This window comes from Xenopus tropicalis, chromosome 10, assembly GCF_000004195.4.
Source record: "Xenopus tropicalis strain Nigerian chromosome 10, UCB_Xtro_10.0, whole genome shotgun sequence".
Classification (NCBI taxonomy): domain Eukaryota; kingdom Metazoa; phylum Chordata; class Amphibia; order Anura; family Pipidae; genus Xenopus; species Xenopus tropicalis.
The window spans coordinates 10,785,336-10,812,144 of record NC_030686.2 but is presented as its reverse complement, the minus strand read 5'-3'; the positions used below and the strand labels follow the sequence as shown (position 1 = coordinate 10,812,144).

Below are 26,809 nucleotides of genomic sequence, written 5' to 3'. Positions count from 1 at the left end.
TGTTTTTTTCTCTGTATGCTTAGCCTTAGGATAATGTCACATGACGTATTTTACCACAGGCTCTGACTTTAACGATAATCGCCTGTCACTGCTGGCACAGGCCACATTTTGTCCATTTTCTGGCAAAAAACAGGTGTTTGCCAAGTCAATTGCCAAAGTCAAGTCAATGACAGAATGTCTTTACCTCTAATGACAGATTAAAACACACTATTCTAAAAAGTGTCCCTTTATTAAACAGCAAGGAAATACTATGAGGTGATAAGATAAAACATAACATCAGATGAAGTCTCTTGTTTTGTTGACAGTGAATGAGTTAAATCTTCTCTCCATAGATTAATTCAGGATGGGCAGTGCCCCCACCACCTCCCACACACGCTGCCTCTAATGGCTTATGAGAATGCCTATACACAGGAGCATTATACTGAGCTCAACACTGGATCACTGAAGTGTGTGTGGGGAGGGAGGAAGGGGGAAGATGTGTGTGTGTGTGAACACATGAAATGGGCATGTTCCAGCCCCCACATATACAAATATCTGTAAAGGATGATTGAAAATTGTGTCATGTGCTACCTTCCTGCTATCAGAGGAAAGGGCTTTTTCACACACTACCGTGACCAACTACGTGACCAGGAAGTGACTGGGAAGTGTGGCACCAGTGGATTATGGTCCTGCCAAAATTATGGTAATGTGCAACAGACAAATATTTGCAGGCTTCTGTTTTTGCCTTTCATTTATTGGTTTAATTACATATATTTGTATACAATGCCCTGGGGCTTCTGCATTTCCTTCTCTTTTCCGTCCGCCTTTCCAATTCTTCTCAAGCTATTTCTTAACTGTAACTCCCAGTATCCTAATCAGAGGTGCCTGACTGCCACTGGGATTCTGGGAGTTAGAGTCCATCAATGGCTGGACAACCATTGGCTTTTGTTTGGATGCTGAAACTAGCAATAGCTGCAAGGTCATTGGCTGCTGGGATGTAAGGAAGTACAGCCAACCAATAGCTGGGCAGCCAGTGGCTGCTGTTGGCAACGTAAGGGATGCACCATATTCAGGATTCAATTTGGGATCAGGAACCAAACCCAAGCCCTGCAAATCTTGTGACAATTTTTCGTTGATTCGGTTTGGTATTCATGTTTTGTGAAGCATTCTGTATTATATATATATATATATATATATATATATATATATAATATAGGATATGTATGTATATATATATATATATAGGATATGTATGTATATATATATATATATATAGGATATGTATGTATATATATATATATATATATAGGATATGTATGTATATATATCTATGAAATGTAAGCATGGGGCACCTCTGCCCATAAAGTAAGCCGAATGTGCCTTGAGATTGCTGTTGTGCACTGAGCAACCCTAAAGCAAGTGATTCAGAGGAACTGATGTCATTGTGTCACGGGGTGTGCAGGCTGAATGGGAAGAGAAGAGGTGGGCTCTGGGAAGAGGAGGAGGGAGCATGGTGATACAGCAGGACAATACCAGCCAGACCTCATAATAACAAGGGAAACCGGATGAGCGAGGAGAGTCAGGGAGAGGCAGCATAGCATCCTGGGCACAACAGGCGTGGGAATGGGCATTACAGGCAGTGGCTGGGGCTGGGACGTAACCTTCTCTGCAAATCACAATGTCTGCCCCTAAGGTTTAGAAAGAGGCCTTCAGGCTGTACTTGTGCAGTAAGGCACCTGACCCTGCTAATCATTTTGCATCTGTCTGCAGGCAACTGAGAGCATGGTCTCCCTTCAGCTGTTAGACCAGAACTGAGGAGAGAAACACCCACTGTGACACCTGGCTACGGCAGGCGGCTGTTGTTGGAGGAAAGGGTCCGGAGGAACACTGCCGTCCCCAGAGGACGCCAAGCGCAGAGGGGCCCACATTGGCTGGTTCCTCCCACTGCGCCTGGCCATGGACTCTGTGTTTAACGATGATATCAGCATCATCGCCCAAGAGACCCTTCTGCAGGAGGATGAGGAGGATTGGGTGGACAGTCCCAATACTGACCAGTCTGGAGACATGTGCTCAGCCTCACACTTTGCCCTAATCACTGCCTATGGCGACATCAAGGAGCGTCTGGGCGCACTGGAGAGAGAGAACGCCACGCTACGCAGGAAACTCAAAGTATATGAAGTCAAGGTGAGAGCTTATAAGACATATGTGTATATACCCTTGTGATACAAGAGCATTATTACGGATAGGACCATGGTTCACTGTTAAATGATACCACCAATTTTTTTGTGTGAGCTTCTGTATTAATAGAGAAAAAATGCAAATATGCAGTTATAATCTACAGGGCAGACATGCAATGTCCTTCTGATAATAGAGCAATGTAAGGCAGTGGTTAATATTACTTACAAGTAGTGCTACAATAATAGGTGCTTGGCACTAAGGTTAAGGACCCAGAACTAAAGCAACTCTGAAGAGTGTTGGCATTATGTAATGGATATTGTAAAAATAGAAAAAAGGGGCAGGTTAAAAGACCAAGTAATATGGGTATGTGTGTGAGGAATTCCCTAACATGGCAGTAACTAATGCAGGTCACTTTTAGGGTAAAGGTTCCCTCAACTAAGCATCCATAGATACAGGGCAGGAAGGTGTCTGAAAGGCACAGGACCATTAAAGGTATTGGTTCATTTAAATACATAACCATTGATAAGAGGAAAGTACACAGTCAAAAGTCAAAATAGGTGCAGGGTAGTCATAATAGCTCCTGTACTGAAGGGATGTAAACCGGAAACCAAAGTTTTGCCTAATTAAGGAAACTTGAATTCTAGGTAACTTTCTTATACACATTCATTAAAAATGTTCACTGGTTTCAAAAGTATTTGTAACTATAAGATATAATTTATATATTTTGTCCCATTCCGCACTAGTGGTTCTATCTCTTGAAACAATGTAAAAGACCTTGTGTGCATGATTATAGGTCAGTTCATCAGTTTACACATGAAAGTAAACTGTATAAAACCCAAGAATGGTTAGGACAAGTATAGGGCTTTCATTGAAGGTTCCTGTTACAGATCAGCCACAAATATATGGCATCACTGGGTAAGAGACTCTACAGTTATGCTTAGTGGAGCAGCCACAGATACAGGGCTGTACAATACATGTACAATTCCCTGATTCTCTTTAATACAGTAATTAAGTAATTTGCTCTTCAGCCATACATACATTATATAGTGCCCAGGATGGTCATAATGTGATTAATATTATATACGAGCAGGAATCGGTACAGGGCAGTACCATGTGATTTTCTTGACATTTTTGGTTCAAGGTCCAACATCTGTTCAGGTTACACCTGAAATACAGTAAGTAAACATGATTGTATTACTCTTCCTGCTAGAATATCTATAATAACAAATGTTTGCATTCTGCTGCCATAAATGTATATGACAATGCGTTTTCTCCAAATTCAGAAGCTTCAAATGTAGATTTCCTGTAACAAAGCAGCAATTGTGCGTTGTATGTTCCTAGTGAGGAGCAGTAATGTGTGTAGTACAATTATAAGGTGAGGGGAACCAGTATGATTAGAGAAATGGGTGCCAATCAGTATAGACCAGTATATATAACAGACTAGTTATACAGTAAGGGCCGTATTTTGGGACAAGGTTGTGTGAGTCTGGTATTCAATACAGCAGTGATCCCCAACCAGTGGCTCGTGAGCAACATGTTGCTCCCCAACCCCTTGGATGTTGCTCCCAGTGGCCCCAAAGTAGGTGCCCATTTTTTAATTCCTGGCTTGGAGGCAAGTTTTGGTTGCATAGAAACCAAGTATAATGCCAAACAGAGCCTTCTGTAGGCTGCCAGTCCACATAGGGGCTAATAAGTAGCCAATTATAGCTCTTATTTGCACCTCCAGGAACCTTTTTCATGCTTGTGTTGCTCCCCAACACTTTTTCCATTTGAATGTTGCTCACGGGTATAAAAGGTTGGGGATCCCTGCAATACAGTATTAGAGTAGGAGTGAACCTGGTACAGAAAATATGCTATAGAGCAGGGGGGGGCAAACTTTTTGGCTCAGGGGCCACATTGACTTTTAAAATTTGACAGACGGGCCGGGCCAGTGTAACGCTGTCTCCGCTCATCAATCCAAGTCTTGTGTGAAGAGACTTGCGGAGTTGGCGGGCCGGATTAAAAAGACCAATATGCCGGACGTGGCCTATGGGCTGTATTTTGCCCACCCCTGCTATGGAGGGTGCTACTGGGGTACAACTTAAGAGGTGTTTATCAGAGCCCTTACTGTGTACAAGGTGGTGTGAATATGGGGTATTAGACAATATCTTGGTAAAATATCATAAAACACTTGTAACCCTTAAAGTATTGTTAAAAGATTGTAAGAACCCTGTTTATTATAAATGACTGTAAAGCACTGCATAACTTGCTGGCGCCATACACATTAATGAGGAGGAGGAGGATGAAATAAGACTGGTATAAAGCTGGTGTAGAGGGCATTTAGAGGGTAAGTGATGTATAACATAGCACAGTTCATTGGTACAAGGTTGTATTGGTACAATAAAAAAATATTAGGACAAGAAGTTTGAGTTTGGGAAATAAAGAAGGTTGGACTTATGGGTTAAGGTCCACCTTTGCGGTCCAACATTTGTCAGAACTGCCCTCAGCTCACAACAGAATTACAGATATATATGAAATGGCCATTTACGCTGTAAGAGTTTTAGGTATTTTAGATTTTAGCTAAACATTCCCACACAAACCTTATCCTAACTGGCCTCTAGACTAAAGCCCCTGCCACTGCACTAGGCCCCCCAGAACGGCCCCGCAGTTTGGAAGCCACAGTTTTAGCAGGATGTACATATAGGAGAACTGAGGGGGCAGACAAATGACGCGGCTGTTATCCTTCCCTATGCATCTTCTGCGGTTCCTCCATAATGCTGATCTATGCAGACCCCTAGGAAGGCTGTCTGTCTGCGCTGCAGATATTTGTCTTTTTGACTTAGCATAATATAATGAAATCCTTATCTTTCAGCAAACTGCATTATATGTATAACAATATACGGTGTCCTTAGAAAAACTCTAGATAAAAGCACCAGTGTCCCTTTAAGCCTATTAAGCCTATTTATTTGCTTTCAAAGGTGGCTTTGGAATCGGAGCCCCAGAATGGGTGCAGAGCCAGAAAGCCCACTCAGACAGCTGTATCTGGGGCTTTATCTGTGTGAGGCTGCTTTCTGGCTTCTGCACTGCAAAGCTGGAATGGATCCACCCACCTACTGTGCAAGATACTTGTGGTGGGCAGAAAGGTGACGAGAAACCCCCGCTGTATATTGCAAAGCAAAAGGAGAGAAAAGGCATTTCGTTCCTTATGCTTGGAAACAAACAGGCAATTACATCATGTACACAAAGGCTCATTCAGGAACAGGGCGGTTATGGAATAATATATCCTGTAACAGGAATAGACACAGGGCAGTTATGGGATAATATATCCTGTAGCAGGGAAGGGATAGGCACGGGGCAGTTATGGGATAATATATCCTGTAGCAGGGAAGGGATAGGCACGGGGCAGTTATGGGATAATATATCCTGTAGCAGGGAAGGGATAGGCACAGGGCAGTTATGGGATAATATATCCTGTAGCAGGGAAGGGATAGGCACGGGGCAGTTATGGGATAATATATCCTGTAGCAGGGAAGGGATAGGCACGGGGCAGTTATGGGATAATATATCCTGTAGCAGGGAAGGGATAGGCACAGGGCAGTTATGGGATAATATATCCTGTAGCAGGGAAGGGATAGGCACGGGGCAGTTATGGGATAATATATCCTGTAGCAGGGAAGGGATAGGCACGGGGCAGTTATGGGATAATATATCCTGTAGCAGGGAAGGGATAGGCACGGGGCAGTTATGGGATAATATATCCTGTAGCAGGGAAGGGATAGGCACGGGGCAGTTATGGGATAATATATCCTGTAGCAGGGAAGGGATAGGCACGGGGCAGTTATGGGATAATATATCCTGTAGCAGGGAAGGGATAGGCACGGGGCAGTTATGGGATAATATATCCTGTATCAGGGAAGGGATAGGCACGGGGCAGTTATGGGATAATATATCCTGTAGCAGGGAAGGGATAGGCACGGGGCAGTTATGGGATAATATATCCTGTAGCAGGGAAGGGATAGGCACGGGGCAGTTATGGGATACTATATCCTGTAACAGGGAAGGGATAGGCACGGGGCAGTTATGAGATAATATATCCTGTAACAGGGAAGGGATAGGCACGGGGCAGTTATGGGATAATATATCCTGTAGCAGGGAAGGGATAGGCACGGGGCAGTTATGGGATAATATATCCTGTACAGGGAAGGGATAGGCACGGGGCAGTTATGGGATAATATATCCTGTAGCAGGGAAGGGATAGGCACGGGGCAGTTATGGGATAATATATCCTGTATCAGGGAAGGGATAGGCACGGGGCAGTTATGGGATAATATATCCTGTAGCAGGGAAGGGATAGGCACGGGGCAGTTATGGGATAATATATCCTGTAACAGGGAAGGGATAGGCACGGGGCAGTTATGGGATAATATATCCTGTAACAGGGAAGGGATAGGCACAGGGCAGTTATGGGATAATATATCCTGTAGCAGGGAAGGGATAGGCACGGGGCAGTTATGGGATAATATATCCTGTAGCAGGGAAGGGATAGGCACGGGGCAGTTATGGGATAATATACCCTGTAGCAGGGAAGGGATAGGCATGGGGCAGTTATGGGATAATATATCCTGTAGCAGGGAAGGGATAGGCACGGGGCAGTTATGGGATAATATATCCTGTAGCAGGAAGGGATAGGCACGGGGCAGTTATGAGATAATATATCCTGTAGCAGGGAAGGGATAGGCACGGGGCAGTTATGGGATAATATATCCTGTAGCAGGGAAGGGATAGGCACGGGGCAGTTATGGGATAATATATCCTGTAGCAGGGAAGGGATAGGCACGGGGCAGTTATGGGATAATATATCCTGTAGCAGGGAAGGGATAGGCACGGGGCAGTTATGGGATAATATACCCTGTAGCAGGGAAGGGATAGGCATGGGGCAGTTATGGGATAATATACCACATATAAGGAGACTTGTCAGCTCCAGCCTGCTTTGGACAAAGGGGCCACTTAAAAACTCATGGGGCCTAAACCCACCATTCACATTCATACATCAGTGTTTTTGGTGCTTTGTTTCTTCTACCTTGGAAAAAAAATAAAATCCTGGGTGGCGAAGTTTTTGCTAAATCTATTCTTTAAACATGTACAGCTTTGAGTATAAATAGAAAATCTATACATAGATATTATATTACGCCCCTGAGAACTGTACTGGGACTGACTGACCCAAAATCGGTGTCTGTTCTCAAAGAATGTTCTTTATGCCTTTTTCACGTTCTTCACTCGCTAATGGCATACTGTAGTGTGGAATAACTTCTATGTCAGGGGTTTCATACTCTCCTCCCCCAGCTTCTGCAACATGCTTGCCCTAAAATGCCCTGAAATGCCCACATAGCTCAATGGCATCTCAATGCAAGGCTTCCAGCAATCTTACTGGGGTTTCTCCTCAGCAGGCCCAGACTGGCAATCTGTGGATTTTGGCAAAAGCCAGAGGGGCTGCTGTAAGATGCCATAGTCACTATATAGTGGGCTGCCAGGAGGCTTTTTGGGCCTCCTGCTGATCATTTTGCCCAACTGGCTACACCAATTTAGGGCCAGTGATGTTGCCCATAGTAACCAATCAGCAATTAGATTTGAATGATCACCTACAAGTTAGAAAACAAAAGCAAACATCTGATTGGTTGCAATTGGCAACATCAAAGGTGATGATTGTCTCCAATGTTAATAAATACACCACTTAGTGCAGATAGGCTTGCACCAGGACAGTAGTTTACTAGCCTGGCAGGTAAAAATGGTGCTTGATGCCATTATTAATAAGAAAAAAAACATAAAACTACTTTTTTTTCATTTATAAACACTAAGCAAATTTGCCTCTGGGCAGTAACCCATAGCCACCAATCAGTGGCTAGATTTTTCCGACAAGCTGCAGGTTAAACACTGAAACCAATCATCCAGTTGCCATGAGTTACTGCCCAAGGGCAAATTTGCCCAGTGTTTATAAATGGCCCCCAGTGTGCCCTGTGCCTGACAGCAGTCCCTAACCTGCACATTGGCATGTCGCACAAGTTAGAGGGCAGGAGGGGAGATGTTTAGGTGCTGACCCCCCATCAGCCCACTGGATCACAGTACTGCTATATTCATGGAGGAAATGCGAAAAGAGGAAAATGGAAAAAGAGGGACAATTTTTTGGCCACGCCCACTATGTGGCCACACCCCCAGATGTCCCGTTTTTGCACACCATCCTGCTTTTACATATACTTACCGAAATGCCCCACTGTGCCTTTAAGTGTCCCGCTCGTCTTCGGTTCTTCTCAGCTTCCTTTGAGTTTTCTCGGCTCCTTTTGTCACCGCTGTCTTTGGGTCTTTGCGCCTTCTTCCTACCAGGACTGTCCCGCATAAAGCAGGAGAGTTGGGGCCTATGCAGTTTCACAAAGTGTGAAAAACATGGCAGATTGCTCCTGTTTGTTTGCACTTTGCACCCTGCCCTGCACTTAGTAAATGGCCCCTGTCCAGTTCTCATCTCAATTTAAATAGTGAATGGACAGAAAACACAATATTATTATTTCCATCGAACTAAGCTGAATACTTCTACTAAACGCGAACACCTACTAGAGGCTTTGAGCAGGAATAAACTGTCCACTGTCAGACAAATTGTTTTGTAAAGTGCTTTAAGCCCAGTGGAACAACTTCTCCCTCTCTTTTAACCAATTACAGTGATATTTGCTCAGTTATTTGTGCAGTAGCGGCACTGATCCGACTCTAATTCAGGTATTTCTCGGAAGCAAATGTAAATGCCTTATTTCCGTGATTATGCTTTGAGAAAGCACAGTGGCACCACAGTGATGGATGGCAGCAGTGGCACCAATCTGTTAGGAACACCTTGCTATACACACACAGTGCATTCATGCACAAGGGACAAAGGGAAATAGACAAATCTCTGCTTTCATGTACATAGCTGCTGCTCTCTGTGAGATTCATATGGGGGGGGGGGGGATTGTTATTAATATGGCAAAGAATGTCCTTTAGAAATTCAAACAAAAGAGTTACTATATGAAAGTATGGGATCTCTTATCCAGAAAGCTCCAAATTATTGGAAGCCAGTCTCCCATACAGTCAATTTGAACCAAATAATTCAAATTTTTAAAAATGATTACCTTTTTCTCTGTAATAATAAAACAGTGTGTGGTACTTAAGGGTAACTAAGCTGCATGAATCCGTATTGGTGGCAAAACAATCCTATTGGGTTTATTTGGGTGTACTTGATCCCAACTAAGATATAATTACCCCTTATTGGGGGCAGAACAGCCCTATTGGGTTTATTTCATGGTTAAATGATTCCCTTTTCTCTGTAATAATAAAACAGTACCTGTACTTGATCCCAACTAAGATATAATTACCCCTTATTGGGGGCAGAACAGCCCTGTTGGGTTTATTTAATGGTTAAATGATTCCCTTTTCTCTGTAATAATAAAACAGTACCTGTACTTGATCCCAACTAAGATATAATTACCCCTTATTGGGGGCAGAACAGTCCTATTAGGTTTATTTTATGTTTTAATGCAGACTAGGTATAGGGGCACATTTACTAATCCACGAATCCGAATCATGAATGGGAAAAAATTTCGTAAGATCGCAAATATCATGAAAATGGTTACGAAAAAATCGTATTAGTCACGATAATATCGTATTGGCGATCCGAAAGTCACAAAATTTTCGTACGGAACAATTGTAAACAGCGGTAAAACCTTTCCGATTTTTTCCTGCAAACGTCCGAAAATCGGCAAAAATGCGCTCGGAGCGTTCGCATGAATGCTCGTGCGTTCATGCTTTTGTAAATGTGCCCCATAGTGTTGGATGGATCCTTTAGCCAAAAATCTCCAGATCCCAAGCATTCCAGATAATAGATTCTACACCTGTAGTTAAAGGGGACCTGTCACCAGGGGCGTTGGCGCGCATGCGCAGTTCGGGGGGGGAGGGTGCGATGCCGTGGGTCATTGCCCCCGCCGCTTGTCATTAGCGGCGGGGGCAATGGCAAAGTAGGGGAACTAGGGGTAGGCAGCAGAGGCTTCTGCCTGGCGCCCCCTAATCATTGCGCCCTAGGCAGCTGCCTCTTCTGCCTACCCCTAGTTCCGGCCCTGCCTGTCACCCTAAGAAATAATTAAAAATTCTTTTCAATTGTGTTTGTTAAGCAAAATAAACTTCACTTACACTATATAAGCAATATAAATCTTGTTTCCTTCAGTCCTGGAATTACACGATCACAGCAAATAGGCAGGTGCCATTTTGTGGACACTGGTTATTAAGGCAAGCTTTGTATCACCCCAAAATCGTGTGTATGTGCCAAAATGGGGGAGCAGATGCCCAGGCCCATGCACTGGCTACACAATTAGATGGTTAGGAGGGAGGGGGAAAGTGAGAGCTGAATTGAAAGTTAAAGAACTTGTCTGCCCTGCCTCTATGCCTAAGGCATAGGGGCGGGGCAGGAATATATGATTGACAGCTGGGATTTTTAAATGCCTTTATAATGGGTTTGGATGTGTTAATATAAAAATTAATTTGGGTTTCTTATTTAATTTGAAAAGGACTTTTATTATACAGCTTTTTATGTCTGGCTGTTTAAAGAAAAGCCCCACAGTGGCCGCATAATGCAAAATAATCCCTCAGTAGAAGTTGATAAGGTTGCAAAAGAAGACAAAAGCTTGCACATACCCATACCCTGCCATAGACAATACTGAGAGTTGCCTAAAACAGACGTAGAGACAATTATCAGTAAATGATCAGTGTTGTCTATTTTAGTAGCTGTGCCAAGTAGCTGCTACTAGTAGCTCTGTGTGTCTTCACCCTAACAGTTTTCACGTTAATAAAAGCTTCTACTGATTCAGATTCAATTCCGTTGGGAAATACAGAAACAGGGAATTTAATCTCAGCAGATTGGAATTCAGTTTCACTCAGCCTATAGGTCTGATGGTCCACGGACTGTGTTAGTCAGCCTCGATAGATCTTTGCTACCGCAGGTGACTAACCGCTCCCAAATGCCTTTCCACCAGCAACAATAGTAGTCGCCAATGGAAAGGCCTACGTATCACTTTGGCTTCCCAGAGTTATGCATAGTTGCCTGCAGGAGGAAACTTCGCATGACTTCGGAAAGCCTCCTATTGTTGCCAGTGGAAAGGCATTTCGGTGCAGTTAGTCGCCCGCAGTAGCAGAGATCTGTCGCAGGCAACAAACTCAATCTGTGGGCCATCAGCCTTAGCAAGTCCTACAGCAAAATCATTTTAAGGCCCCAATAAACTTTAAGAATAAATACAAATACATCGATTGCTTATTATTTAGTACTGGGCCCCCTAGATGTCCTTGCCCCCCCCCCCCCTGCGGTCACAGGGTCAGCTACTTCTATAGTGACTCCAATACTATTGATGTATGGGTCAGATAAACCCACACCTGACCCTAACCCGCAAAATGTTGCCATTGTAGGACCCCTGTTCAACCGATGCCCGTGTCTTCCTGCTTCATATGCTACTTCTGTGTGTGCCTCTGGTTCCAAAACAGGGAATCTTTGGGAGCAGGGGAGTAGTGTACCCACAATAATCTCCTAAATTTCCACCCGAACCTGCAGGTTTTGGGTCAACATGCACATCATTAGCCCCCACCTTTAGCAGGAAAGGGCTGCTATTCTTGTTCATCCAGGCTTGCAGCAGAACTTTCTGTTTGGTCGTGGTTGGGTCACTAATCAGACTGAGTTTGAGGCTTCAATTTTATTTCTATTCTTTTTGTTGTTGCTGCTTATCTTTCTTTTTGGGCACTGAACCTCCACTGTTCATCTCATATTGTAACTTCAAAACTGCTCTCTGGTTGCTAGGGGAACACCTAGAAACTAAATAACAGGTCTGAAAAATGCAGAGAACAAACTGTAAATAATTCAAAAACAGCAAAAAAGAAGACTTTCTAATACTTTGATGATTTATGACAACTACTAAGCTTAGCTTCTGAATACTAGCCCAGAGCACACTGAGCATGTGTAGTGCCACTGACACACAAAAGATGAATTGGGCAAAAGATGGGGAGCTCCTATGGACAACTTTGGGGGAACAGATCATTACTATTATAGGGCTGCTGAACCTCTGGGCTGCCACAGTAAGTGGGGCTGCTTTAAGGTATCAGTGGGCCCAGGGCAAAATTTATCTGGAAATCGACATCAAGTTCAATATAATAAGGCATTAAGACTCCTAAATGTGCCATCCTGGGCCAACCAAGAGCTGTAGAGCTCTTCCAGTTGGTTAAAATCATGGGTCCACCATCTCTATAGGATATTTGTGCCAAAAGTTATCCCAAATGAAATTTGTGCTGGTGGGCCCCCTGGGAAATGCCCCTTTTGGCCATTTATTAAAACAACCCTGGTAAGTTCAGTATATAAAATACAGCATTTCTAGCCATATTCTTTTTCAGACTGTCATTCTTCTTCAAGGTTAACTCCCTTTGAGGCCAGTGCCGAATTGTAAATAAACTGCCCATCGAACCGTCTGTGGACAGCTGTTTATCTCCACCCTTCGGACTCTGTTCTTGGGGTGGGCAGATGTCGCTGCTCATGGTGACATTATTGCCGATGTGTTGGGAAGGCCTGATGAGCCTGTTGATTGTCACTTAGTAATCAGCTTTGTTCATTTATCTTTCAATGTGTTTTCTTGCCTTTGTCCCCAGTATCCAATCATATCAGAGTTTGACGATGATCTGAACTTTTCTCCGTATGACTCCAAAGAAAATTCACTGCTGAGGACAAAGACCTCACAACACGAGGTAAGAAGGATTCTGATAAATGGGTTTATGCCCAGTCACCAGTGGGGGAACTAAATCCCTACAGGCATTTTTATCTGTTAGCTCTAGGGTCTCCCCCCGACACCTTTCCTGCCACATTACCCCCACAGTACCCAGTTGGTCTGTTCCAAAGTACCAGCTCCAGCAGAGCTGAGCAGTGAAGCCTCCATCTCTGTCAGTTCCTTTTCTGGGTTCCACTTTTCACATTTACTAATTATGAAGCCCTTATTTTCATTGTTTTATCTTTTCCTTTAGCTTCAAAATTGTCAGGAGAATGAGGAGAAAATAGGGGAGATGGTCCGAGCATGTGAAAAAATGTGTGCAGAACGGAGTGAGCTACAGGAGGAGCTGAGTGAAATGGTAAGTGTTCATCAGAGATCAGGCCCAGACTGGCAATCTGTGGGTTCAGGCAAATGCCAGAGGGGCTGCTGTAAGGTGCCATAGGCAGTCACTATTTATTGGGCTGGGGGGGCTGTTTGGGGCTTTGGGTACTTGAAACACCAGGGTCTATTTTGAATTCCAGTCCAGACCTGTCAGAGATGCAGGGATTTGGTGTGTGTGAGACAGTGAGCGCTGAGAGACCCAATTATACATCTGAATTAAATGCTGTCTCTCTAGAGTCCTTGGTTTTAGGTCAGACTCCCATATAGGAAGACGGTGGCTTATCAAGCCGGCCATGAGAGGATAGTGGTGAACGGGCTGATGACATACAAAGAAAGGATAAGAGAGAAAACTGGATTTAGATTAATTAGCACGCAAGAGAAATGTAAAGGACACATTTGTAAATGTTTTTTATTGTCTCCATGCTATCCTATCATCCACTTACCAAATCCAAACTTTACTGACACATTTCAATAGAGCAGGGGCCCCCAAACTTTTTTACCCATGCACAACAAAAAGTTGGGGAGCAACACAAGAATAAAATAAGTACCTACGGGTTCACAAATAAGGGCTATGATTGGCTATTTGGTAGCCCAATGTGGCCTGGCATTTCTGTTTGGCAGTACACCTGGTCTTTATGCAACCAAAACTTGCCTTAAAGTCAAAAATTCAAAACTAAGCACCTGCTTTGAGGCTACTGGGAGCAACATCCAAGGGGTTGGGGAGCAACATGTTGCCCCTGAGCCAGTAGTCGGGATTCAGTGCCATAGAGGGAACAGAAGTGGAAATGTTACACTAGAGTAGTAACTTTAATAACCAGATATTTATTTCACTGGTCATGAACTAAGCTGTTAGCTGAATACAGATTATTTTTGCTTGTTAATCCCGTTGAATTCTCAGATAACTCCGGATCCATTGCTCTAATGTGTGGTAGTCTCCTCTCTCTGAATGAGCAACAGGACAGTATGGATAATCATGGGATGGGATCAGTATGGGATCATTTATTTGGTACAGCATTAAATATGCCATTTCTCTATCTCTTATAGTTCCTTTTGTATTTCCTATTATGGTGCACCTATAAAGCCAATGTATGTGCTACTAGCCACTAGCAGATATGGAGAGATTACCAGTGTGCCACAACTGAGACATGTGTGTCTGTTTGAAGAGACATGGTGAGTGTATATTATGCAGCAAGGTATAAAAGTGAGTGTTTTTCTCTTACAGAAAGGTTTGGTTCTGACCCATGTAGCCCACATCCAGTCTCTGGAGCAGCAATTACAGATGTGCACAGAGCCTCATCCCTTCCCTGGCTCTGTCCTCACAGATCCAGACATGCAGTATCTGTCACTTCATCACGGGCATGACATGTCACATGGTGAGCCAGTACAATTTATTCATCTTATTTTGTGCGTTTTGGGTTATCCAGTTGCCCATAATTACAGCTACATTGTAATGTTTGGTAAAGGAAAGCTCTATTCTGTACTGTTCCTCCCCTGTCACCATCTAACAATACGGCTGATACTAGTATTTGCCCCATTATATTAGTACTCAGTGAATGTGAACTTACCTGCAGGTATGCCACAATGCAGGGGAAACCAAATTTGGACTGTATATGTGGATACCAGTCATGGGAGAGTTGCTCCAAATTTTACATGACATTTTGACTTCCTAAATTGTTTAAAATGTGCTTAATTTTTAGCCCCCTGCTTATTAAATGCATATTTCAGAAGGCAGCAGTAATTACCAATACCTACACAAGGCTTACCGGAGTCTTAGATCAGGAGAAAGATAGGTACGGTTGTGCCGATTTATTTGTGAAGAGCACTTGTATCAGGGCCTTACTGTGATGGACAAAAACAAGAGATCCTCTGCACTCACCCTTTATCAATATATTGTATATAGGACATTAAGACATTCTGTGCATTAAGCTGCCAAGCAATGCCCTCCCCTTTAAACAAAACAGGGATTATTTGTCCATATATTACAATATATTCAAGCTGGGCACATCAAAGTCATCCCCGGTCTGGCCAGTCCTTACTGAGATGGCTCTTACCCTATTCCTTCCATTAGTCCTTGAACATGCCATGAGCTGGCAAGCTCCCCGTAGCCTGGACCTGCAGCGGGAAGTTGTGGCACAGAGGCGAGATGCGGAACTTGAGGAAGCCCGGCGAGATCTGCAAAATGCACAACGCAGAGAAAAGCAGTTAAAGGAAGATATACTGCGCCTGGAGGAAGAACTGAAACAGCTACAGCAGGCCCGGGACCAGGTCAGAAGACCCCAGATTTGCTTCCAAAAACCTCCAGTCATTGTGTTAACATCTTCCACCACAGGCAATCTCTTCTGTACCTACCACTCATTTCCAGTCTATCCATATCCAGTTGGTTTAGACACCATGGCCTGTGCAGAAGTGCCTGTTACTGACATTACCTCCTCCTCCATGTTACACCTGCATTGTATTCTGATTGCCATTGGCTATGCATGCTGTTCCTCATGACCATTCCTCTCTGTGCTTTGACAGTGACCCGTGTGCCCTCTTCTCCAACTGGAAGGTATAACCACCTCTAAGCCATTTCACAAGGAATGACAACACCCATTAGGTTGATATTTGCTAAGTGGGTTTGAAGATGACATCAGATAAAGCAGCTCAGCTAGATTTAGTTAATTCATGATTCTCAATCAAAATAGGACAGACCTGGGTCTGTGACTTCTCAGGGTCACACTGACCTTCGGTCTCCTCCATTCTTTGCCCTAGAGATGAATAGTGGTGGTTCAACTTATGAGGCAGAGTATATCTTTGCATTTTCCATAATATTTACACTTCAAAATGTTCTTCAGCCTGGCATCTCCCTGGTTCTGGAATTCTGTAGTTGTTTTTTGCAGATGGTTTGCGGCAGGTGAGTGGTGATAGGTAGCCTGTATTGATGTGGTTTCACTACATATTCCGTAAACTCTTTTCCAAGTTCTTTGGGGCATAGACATATGGGGCAACTAATCACCACGTGTGTATTTGCTCTGGCCATTTAGAAAGCTCCCAGACGTCCTGGCTGTCATCACATAGCCCTATTCTGTAAAAGCTTCAGACTGTCACCTAATGAATGCACTGAGCTTGTGCGACAGAGCCAAGGCTTTAACTTGACATCAGGTTTGATATATAGATAGAGAATGAATCCTTCCAGTTTCTATTCCATAACTGGGTCTCCTCTCCGGTGTGCAGGAAGCGCTTAGTGACAGCTCCTCTTTGTTCTCTATACATTTGTATTAGACAGCTGACCCATATACCCATTTAACCAGTTCCCCCCATACTGCCTGTTAGGCTGTCATACACATCAGTCCAGGACTTGCAGAATGATTGTGCACACTTTAACATAATGTGTCAGGAATGGCAGCAATGAAACAATATACTTCCTTTATGGCTGCAAATCCAGGCAGCAAAATAAGGGTGAAGACACACGGAGCTACTAGTAGCAGCTACATTTCGTTCCTACAGAATAAGACAATGCTGATCATTTACTGATAATTGTCTCTACGTGTGTTTTACTGAGGCAATTCTCAGTATTGTGGCATGTAGTAGCCGTGACAAGTAGCTGCTACTAAGAAACTCTATGTGTCTTCACTCTAAGGGCTCTGGCACACGGGAAGATTAGTCGCCCGCAACAAATCTCCCTTGTTGCGGGCGTCTAATCTCGGCGGCGTATGCCATCCCACCGGCGATTTACATTCTAGCCGGTGGGATGTCATATCGGGGAGATTAGTCGCCCGCAACATGGGAGATTTGTGGCGGGCGACTAAACTCCCTTGTGTGCCAGAGCCCTAAGGGCTGTGACACACAGGGAGATTAGTTGTGCTGCGACAAATCTTGATTGTCGTGGGCGACTAATCTCCCCGCAATGCCATCCCACCGGCTAGAATGTAAATCGCTGGTGGGATGCCTTGAGAGGAAACTTCGGCGACTTTGGCAAATCGCGGCGCTGTGTATGCCATCCCACCGGCGATTTACATTCTAGTCAGTGGGATGGCATTGTGGGGAGATTAGTCGCCCGCGACAACAGAGATTTGTTGCGGCACGACTACTATCCCTGTGTGTCACAGCCCTAAGAAGTGGGTTAAATATAAGCAAGTTTCCAGTTAAGACTGAAATGCAATCTCAGTATCATTAAGGGTGAAGACACACAGAGCTACTAGTAGCAGCTACTTTTTCACGGCTACTAAACGTTTGAAAATACCCTGCCATAGACAATACTGAGAATAGCCTTTGCTGAAGAATGGAGCCATGAGTCTGGTGATTTTATACTAACCCCAAACTCTCACTTCTATTGGGTAAGCTCCTTCTAAGAGTATTAGGTCAGTCAGCCAACATGGCCTGGTACAATGAATAAAGTAGTGGGAGAAATATAACTATTCTGCTGATAGCAGCAGCACCCATAGGTACCTGCAACTACAAAACTCTCTGTCCCAACCGCTCTGCATAAATTACCCACAGCAATCTCTTAGTTCCTTTTTGATTTACTACCATCATTCATATATTGAAAAAAAAAGGTTTTCTCCCAGGCTTGAACAGTAGGCGACAGCATGGTAACCATCTAGTGACCCAGATATCAAGCCATTAGCAGCCCTCCCACTGATATCTGTGCTCACAGACAAAACAAGTGCGTCGGCAAAGGCATGGCTTGCTTAATCACCGCAGCCAGTTGGTTCCTCTGCTATATAGCACAACCAGTTTTGGACCCCGAACCCACATTCTATTAGTACTCTATAGGCAACTCTTACCACAAGACATAACACCCCCCCCCCCCCCCATAGCTGTGCCTGGAAGGTACTGTTTCTGCACTGGTTGTTTATTCTCACCCTATTCTCTATCATTGCTCATTTAGGAGCTGGTCACTGGGCAGACCCAGCGGGAGATGGCCTGGCTGAAGGAGGTTGGGGATGACCAGTAAGTTAAACATGTTTTCTGCTGTATATTTTCACAACTTGCCACTTTATCATTTTTCTTGGGAAGGAAACAGTCATTTTTTGGTTACCAATTGATCCCTAATATTCTCTGCTGTTAGCAATTCCTATATTCTTTTGAAAGTTAATTTACAGCCAATGAACGCCTAAAAGGGAAGCTAAACCAGCGCAAAGTGCTAAAATTCGCCATGTTTTACCCACAAAGCAACATTCTTTCCCAGTATTCCAGTACTGGCGAGACACACCAATCCTCGGCGGGCCAGATTAAAAAGACCAATGGGTCGGACGTGGCCCGCAGGCCGTAGTTTGCCCACCCCTGCTATAGGTGCAACACAAAAAGAGCACCCAGTACTCAACAAGCTTGAATGGTAGGGTTGCCAACTTTTAGGCTTCTTCTTACTGGCCAGGGCAGGGGACGGGTACATGATGTTAAAGGGGATGGGGCATGAAGTCAGGGGGCCACATTCAAAGGTAAATAGTTTTAGGGTGGGCTAGAAAGGGAGCTGGGAGAAGGGATAGGAGGTGGGCTGGGGGCAGAAGACAAGATATTGCAGATTTACCGGCAACTACATTGTCAGTAAATTTGTAGACCGGCCCTGGCCTTGGCTGGTGTTTTACTGGCTAGGCTGGTGAAATACTGGCCAGGTGGCAACCCTGTGCAATAGTCCTATGTTTTGTCACATTTGTGGTTCAGGTTCCAAGCCACTAGCTACCCCAGGTGTATGTCCCTTGCCTGCACCACTTCAACAAGGTGCTCCCTCAGAGTGAATGCAATCCAGAACCCTCAACTCAATGTTTAGATCTGCACCACAGGCTCCCAGTTGGAGAGAGTCAATATACACTCCTACCATTAATATACGGATAATAATATTCCCTATGGATCCGAACACAAGCCTCCAGGTCAAGTATTTTTATACTGATCTCACCAAGAAAATGTGGCTTTCGCTATTGTGTATGTTGTGCTTATACAGGAACCCTGCACACTGCACCGCAGTTTGGTCACTTGCCCCAATAAAGCCCTACTGCATCTTAAGGTGGCCACACACGTGGCGATTTGCGATCGTACAATCAGCCACAAACCGTTCAGGGCTGAAACGGCAGATAAGGAGGTAGAAACAATAGGATTTCTACCTCCTTCTGCCGATTCAGCGCTGAAGGCAGATTTTGGTCAGGCGCCTTCTATGGCGCCCAATCAAAATCTTTTAACTGGCTTGATCGGCGAGTCAACCGATATCAGCAGGTTCCTGCGATATCGGTCGATTTGCCGACTTGCCATACACGCACCGAATATTGTACAAAACGAGGTTTCGTATATATATAATATTATCGGTGCGTGTATGGCCAGCTTAATTATCCCCTTAGTTTTACCAGACTAAAATCAGGCATAACATAGGGGAGGAGTCATTTTGTATTAGGAAGAGACGAAGGGCTATTTTGTCGAGCACTTAGGTGGGTATATAAAATAGGTAATTGGTTGGTTTTATTTTATTTACTGTTCATATAAAATGTGTATTTTACCATTTTTTATTATATATATGTATTATATTTATTAAAATGTCAGCTGAATTTCTTGTCAAATTCAATAAAGAGAATTTTAAAAAAAGCCTATTGCCAGTGTGTAAATGTTCTTCCCTCTTGTCTCTGACTAGGGTAAACCTGGCTCTGGCTTACACTGAACTCACAGAGGAGTTTTACCGGCTTAGAGACCTTACTGCTTTACAAAGTCGAATCCTGAGGACACTGCTAGAGGAGCAAGCAGGTAGGACCATGGCCTCCTAGCCAGGAAAATGACTCCCAACAAATACATGACCAAATATAATCATTTTTGTTTTATTTGTTTAACTTAAGTTTTCTTTATCTACTTTCAGGACTTGTTAGAAAATTAGATGATGTTTTAGGTCACATTCATATAAAAATATAGAAAATTCAGGGTTCACAAACTTTTGAGGACCACTGTACCTACAGCTTCACGAATATCCATAGGAACCTTGGGCTTTAGGCTTTATATCCATGACTGACCTATATACGTTGGTCAATCAGGGATATACGTCCTATATCCTAAAGTTTACTATGGATGTTCCTGAGTTAGTAATAACAGCCCAATCCTTTGACTAAAGAACTGAAGGTGAGGGGAGAGGGTGCCACCGGGACCCACCAGAGCCGTGCCCACCTGGTTTTTTCCCTTTGCCCCAGCGGCCCAGTCCGACCCTGATGTCCGTTCATTAGATGCAATGGGCGGCAAAATGAAAGGCACCTGCTCTGATTAAAGAATTGTATTTGAAACCCCATTGTGCTGGATCTGTGTAGAAACATTTATGATTGCTGCAGTGCAATACCTGTTTCTCCAATCTAAATCATATGCTTTATCATTTTTAGGTCAGAGGCATTCGCCTCCACATCATCACTCTCCCTGTCCCCTGCGACATTCCCCTTCCTCCCTACGACACTCCCCCTCTTCCCAGCGGCGCTCTCCTGCTCCCCAGTGCCCTTCTCCAATCCTTCAGAGGAGGTCCCCAGTCCCGCAGTCTCCAGCCCACCAGCGCCGCTCACCGGTGCCACCATCTTCTCCATCTCGACGTTCTCCTGTCCCAATCTCTTGTCCTTCCCCTGGACCAACTGATGTTCCATATCCCAAGCCTGCAACCCATGAAGTGAAGGCCTCTTTCCAGGCCCGCCGTAGCTACTCTGAGATCAGTGAGGCCACTCTGTATCCACGAGCACCTCGTTCCCTGTGGATGCCCACTGGCACGGCTACCTTGCCAAAGCAGCGTTCCTACAATGAAGGCTATGCAGGCAGCCCCCCAGCACTCCCTTGTTTCCATGATGCTTCGCAGCAGTCCTCCGATGAAGATGAATGGAGCCCCCCATCCCCTCCTAGCCCTGAAACTGGAGCAGTACGCTGTGCATCTTTTTGTGCAGGGTTTCCCATCCCAGACATTGCCAGCAGGAGGATGTCAGCATCATATTCGCGGGCAGAGCACGCACAGTCCTGGCCTTCCATAAATGTGAGAACTACTCCTGCAGTCTTACGCCTTAGTATTATAAGCAGCCTTTTTATTATCCTACCTTCTAGCTTGTACCTCCTTTTGGCCATTTTACCAAAAGTGGCATCTCCCCCGGGCCCACCAGGATAGGGGACCCACAATCAGACCTTCCATCTACTATAACATTTTACTAAAGCCTCCCCCTGAAATGACAGACCCCTCGTTTTAATCCACTGGAAGAGCACAACAGTTTTCCAGTCTCTAAAAAACACAAGGAATTCTGGAAACTAATCCCAAAGAGCTCCAAGAAAATCCCATTTACATGGGTTTATCCTGTAGGCTAAAGCAGCTTTAAAAACCCAGTGGGTGTTTTAGCCTATAGGATAAACCAAATAAATGGGATTTTCTTGGAGCTTTGGCATTAGTTCCTGGAATTCCTTGTGATTATTGCATACATATGAGACTTCTCAACCCCTATGATTTATTTGACAATCTCTAAAAAAGACTGAATTTTTCAGTTTTTTTCCCCATGTTTTATTAATGGCTTACCCAGTCCTGTTACTGTTAGTTCAGGGACCCGGACCTCAATTCTGATTTGGTAAACACAGACCATCTCCTTATTACCCACCTTATATCCTAGTTCACCTGCTTGAGGCAACACTATCATCAATGTATTGGGACAGCCATATTGGGTTGGCCAATGAGATCTTTGCCTGTGCCCACTGGCACCATAAATTGGCCCTGATATATCCAGCACTAAAAGTCGTATCTCATTCTTTTGAGTTTTTCTCAGGTCTACAAACCTTATTAAACCTTATCAAACCTCTCTCTTTCTACAGCTGCTGATGGAAACAGTGGACTCGGAAGTAAGAAGCTGCCCTCTTTGTCAGCTGGCCTTTCCCGTTGGGTACCCAGATGATGTTCTAATCAAACACATAGACTCTCATCTGGAGAACAGCAAGATCTAAAGACAAGGCATTTTTATTCTATGTGCGAAAGTCCCAGTCTTGGCCTGTGAGGCGCGACACTAAAACTAGACACTGATTAAAACATGAGACAAAGTTGAACACAATCTGTGTAGTGCATATAAAGTATATACTCACTGCAAATAATATCACTACACTCTGCCTTTGTCTATAGGCATATAGTGAAAACGCCACACTGTAAAGTACTACTTTGTTTCTATTCACCGTTATCACTAACACTGCACTGTATAATGATGCTGAGTACCTGTATACATTAATTATGTAATGTATAAGATGCTCGGTATCTGCATACTAATAGTGACACTTTTAACACATGACACTTTATAATGATTCTGACTACAACACAATGAATTGGCCACACAGTGGAATAACACTGTGTGGCCCTACTCTGATAATGGACTTATGGCACTTTTTTGCGACTAGATTCAGTCAGTCTGACTTAAGGAGTCTCTGCACTGTACAGTGGCATGGAGAATCTTGAAGATAGTGGCACTGTGTGCTTTATTCTAAGACCTCTCCTCTCCCCAAAGGTGGGTTTGGAGGGGTGCTTCTTGTGCCTGCTTGAATTGTCAGCTTCTGTTCTGTGTTGGGTTGGGAAATATCTCCTTTGGGTGCTCCCGCTAGCACCCATGGTAAGGAAAGAATCTGACCTTCCCAGGAAAGAGGAGAAACTGACCTTCCAGAAACATTGCAATGAATGAAATATATACTGTGGTTCTTATTCCTTGTTTTTTGCGGCGGTGGCCATCTTTAAGTCTGGGGGCAGAAATACACCCAGACAAGTAGCAGAGGGAGCAGACACAGACAAGGAAGAAACCGTATCACTAAATGACGAATGTGCAATTTAAAAGACGAACAAGGCACCCTGCCCTTGTTAACCCTCTCACTGCCAGATCAGCCTGATGAGCACTGCCGTGAGTACCTTGGCATGCAGAGAAATATCTCAGCCAGGCTATGGCATATGGAGGCGGTGGGGTTACATTTTAAGCTTCCTTAAGGGAGTGATTTCTCCCTGACATGTTATACCTCAGCCCCAATCCTGTGTGTGATAAATGTGTCTGTATATATATATATTTATATTGATATATATGCACACACATGCATCTGTTTGTTTGTAAAATATATACTCGTGTATATTCATCGAGCCTGCGTAATGACATCTGTATTTCTGGCTCTGCTGGTCCAATGTCTTCCCACAATGTCAGGTTCAGTGGCGTTGTTGTGAGTGGGAGCGGTGTGCAGAACATTGTTCTGTGTGATGTGCTCTGCATGACACAGGTGTGATGCGTTGCACTGCTTGATGTTCCGCAGTGCTCTGCGTGAAGTTTAGCTTTGCAGCGTGCTGTGTGACGTGCTGCTCTGTGTAACATGCTGCTCTGCAGGCCTCTCTGCTGCCCTCACAGTTCTACCCCTGTCCACACTAAACGAATAAAAGTTTTCCTTTTGTATTTAATTCTAAAGCCTCTGTGTGTTTTCTTGGGGGATCCTGGGTAATGTCTGATACCAACAGGGTGCAGGATGAACCGTTCTTGTCCAATGACCATAATGTATATATCATAGTCCATCCACCAGTTCATTATTCTTTCTACACCATCTCCCTGGCTGTGGAGGCTCCAACTCTAACTCAGAGCAAGCAATGAGAGTAACCAGTGAAAGCCAGGCACACACTGATGGTGGGGTGGTGCAGCCATATTGCGATTCCTGGCTGCCATATTGCCAACTTTGTCTCGTTTACCTTCTACATATTCCACTTTTGGGAACAGCAAACTATATAGACATAGTCTGCTGCCATGACTACTTTATGAGCAGTTATTTTATTTATTTTTATGTTTTTATTTTTCTATACTCCATTCTAAGCAGCCTCTGGTCCTGGTGTTTGGAGTAGGGACCAAATACAAAGCTGAGGCAAATCTGGTGTATGCAAGCTGAAATATGTTTTATTGCAGCACAAATAGGCAATAAATCAGGTAAGCAGGCAGGGCAGCCAAAAAAACAAGGCAAAGGCAGGTATTACCAAGCCATAGCCCACAGAGAAGCACACAAGAAGCTAAGCAGTGTCCAGGTACAGGTAGGCAAAGGTCCACAGCACGGTACACAAGGGGTTAAACATATTTATATTTTAACAGGAGCTGAGCAGGTCTGCCCTGGAATTAAAAATAGTCCCTGGCATTCCAAGTACGCATACGCCCAAACAGCCCCCCCACCAGTCCAATAATTAGTGACTGTCTATTGTATTATACGGCAGCCCTGCCTTCTGGAGATTACTCACATATGGCCCCAATGAGACCACAATGTATAGTCATCTTGGTTCCATTCAGTCAAGCCATACAATAATCCTGGAGTAGGTATCATGGACACCTAAGATGGGGCCTGGCCCAAACCAGGTTGGAAGTCCTCCAAATCCCAACCAGATATAATTGTAGCAATAAGCTACATACTGCAGTGGCAAAATGTCAAAACAAGTGTTGTGCCAGCTTTGCACAGAGATATCAGCCCTCACCCTCCAGCAGGGGTGGCTAGTAGTAAAGCTGCACCTTTTATTTAGAAATATACCAGGGGCAATATGAGTGGGCAGGGTGGGGATACCAGGGGCAATGTGAGTGGGCAGGGTGGGGATACCGGGGGCAATGTGAGTGGGCAGGGTGGGGAAACCGGGGACAATGTGAGTGGGCAGGGTGGGGATACCAGGGGCAATGTGAGTGGGCAGGGTGGGGATACCGGGGGCAATGTGAGTGGGCAGGGTGGGGATACCAGGGGCATAGTAAGTGGGCAGGGTGGGGATACCAGGGGCATAGTAAGTGGGCAGGGTGGGGATACCAGGGCAATGTAAGTGGGCAGGGTGGGGATACCAGGGGCATAGTAAGTGGGCAGGGTGGGGATACCAGGGGCAATGTAAGTGGGCAGGGTGGGGATACCAGGGCAATGTAAGTGGGCAGGGTGGGGATACCAGGGCAATGTAAGTGGGCAGGGTGGGGATACCAGGGCAATGTAAGTGGGCAGGGTGGGGATACAGGGGCAATGTAAGTGGGCAGGGTGGGGATACCAGGGGCATAGTAAGTGGGCAGGGTGGGGATACATGGGCAATGTAAGTGGGCAGGGTGGGGATACCAGGGCAATGTTAGTGGGCAGGGTGGGGATACCAGGGGCAATGTAAGTGGGCAGGGTGGGGATACAGGGGCAATGTAAGTGGGCAGGGTGGGGATACAGGGGCAATGTAAGTGGGCAGGGTGGGGATACCAGGGGCAATGTAAGTGGGCAGGGTGGGGATACCAGGGGCAATGTAAGTGGGCAGGGTGGGGATACCAGGGGCATAGTAAGTGGGCAGGGTGGGGATACCAGGGGCATAGTAAGTGGGCAGGGTGGGGATACCAGGGGCATAGTAAGCGGGCAGGGTGGGGATACCAGGGGCATAGTAAGTGGGCAGGGTGGGGATACCAGGGCAATGTAAGTGGGCAGGGTGGGGATACCAGGGGCATAGTAAGTGGGCAGGGTGGGGATACCAGGGGCAATGTAAGTGGGCAGGGTGGGGATACCAGGGCAATGTAAGTGGGCAGGGTGGGGATACAGGGGCAATGTAAGTGGGCAGGGTGGGGATACCAGGGGCATAGTAAGTGGGCAGGGTGGGGATACATGGGCAATGTAAGTGGGCAGGGTGGGGATACCAGGGCAATGTAAGTGGGCAGGGTGGGGATACATGGGCAATGTAAGTGGGCAGGGTGGGGATACCAGGGCAATGTAAGTGGGCAGGGTGGGGATACCAGGGCAATGTTAGTGGGCAGGGTGGGGATACCAGGGGCAATGTAAGTGGGCAGGGTGGGGATACAGGGGCAATGTAAGTGGGCAGGGTGGGGATACCAGGGCAATGTTAGTGGGCAGGGTGGGATACAGGGGCAATGTAAGTGGGCAGGGTGGGGATACAGGGGCAATGTAAGTGGGCAGGGTGGGGATACCAGGGGCAATATAAGTGGGCAGGGTGGGGATACCAGGGGCAATGTAAGTGGGTAGGGTGGGGATACCAGGGGCAATGTAAGTGGGCAGGGTGGGGATACCAGGGGCAATGTAAGTGGGCAGGGTGGGGATACAGGGGCAATGTAAGTGGGCAGGGTGGGGATACCAGGGGCATAGTAAGTGGGCAGGGTGGGGATACCAGGGGCAATGTAAGTGGGCAGGGTGGGGATACCAGGGGCAATGTAAGTGGGGAGGGTGGGGATACCAGGGGCAATGTAAGTGGGCAGGGTGGGGATACCAGGGCAATGTAAGTCGGCAGGGTGGGGATACCGGGGGCATAGTAAGTGGGCAGGGTGGGGATACCAGGGGCAATGTAAGTGGGCAGGGTGGGGATACAGGGGCAATGTAAGTGGGCAGGGTGGGGATACCAGGGGCATAGTAAGTGGGCAGGGTGGGGATACATGGGCAATGTAAGTGGGCAGGGTGGGGATACCAGGGCAATGTTAGTGGGCAGGGTGGGGATACCAGGGCAATGTTAGTGGGCAGGGTGGGGATACCAGGGGCAATGTAAGTGGGCAGGGTGGGGATACAGGGGCAATGTAAGTGGGCAGGGTGGG

General features: G+C 45.4%; 1 protein-coding gene across 2 annotated transcripts; it reads left to right on the top strand.

The window, feature by feature from the left end:
• The first annotated feature begins 86 nt into the window (after positions 1-86).
• Positions 87-23,697, top strand: tbkbp1 (TBK1 binding protein 1). Of its 2 annotated transcripts, XM_004918668.4 has the most exons (10): positions 87-682; positions 1,750-2,163; positions 12,829-12,924; positions 13,198-13,302; positions 14,548-14,698; positions 15,394-15,590; positions 18,196-18,257; positions 19,924-20,033; positions 20,651-21,279; positions 22,098-23,697. In XM_004918668.4, exons 2-10 carry the CDS (start codon positions 1,936-1,938, stop codon positions 22,224-22,226), a joined length of 1,707 nt encoding a protein of 568 aa, XP_004918725.1. In that variant the 5' UTR covers positions 87-682; positions 1,750-1,935; the 3' UTR covers positions 22,227-23,697. The 2 variants fall into 2 exon arrangements, with proteins under 2 accessions (XP_004918725.1, XP_031750399.1); XM_031894539.1 differs by lacking the exon at positions 87-682 and having other exon boundaries at positions 1,445-2,163.
• Positions 23,698-26,809: the final 3,112 nt, after the last annotated feature.

Coding starts and splice junctions, on each gene's coding strand:
- tbkbp1 (XM_004918668.4), top strand. CDS start 1,936: ATGGACTCTGTGTTTAACGATGATATCAGCATCATCGCCCAAGAGACC. Junction 13,303..14,547: donor AGGAGGAGCTGAGTGAAATG/GTAAGTGTTCAT, acceptor TTTCTCTTACAG/AAAGGTTTGGTTCTGACCCA. Junction 15,591..18,195: donor TACAGCAGGCCCGGGACCAG/GTCAGAAGACCC, acceptor TTGCTCATTTAG/GAGCTGGTCACTGGGCAGAC.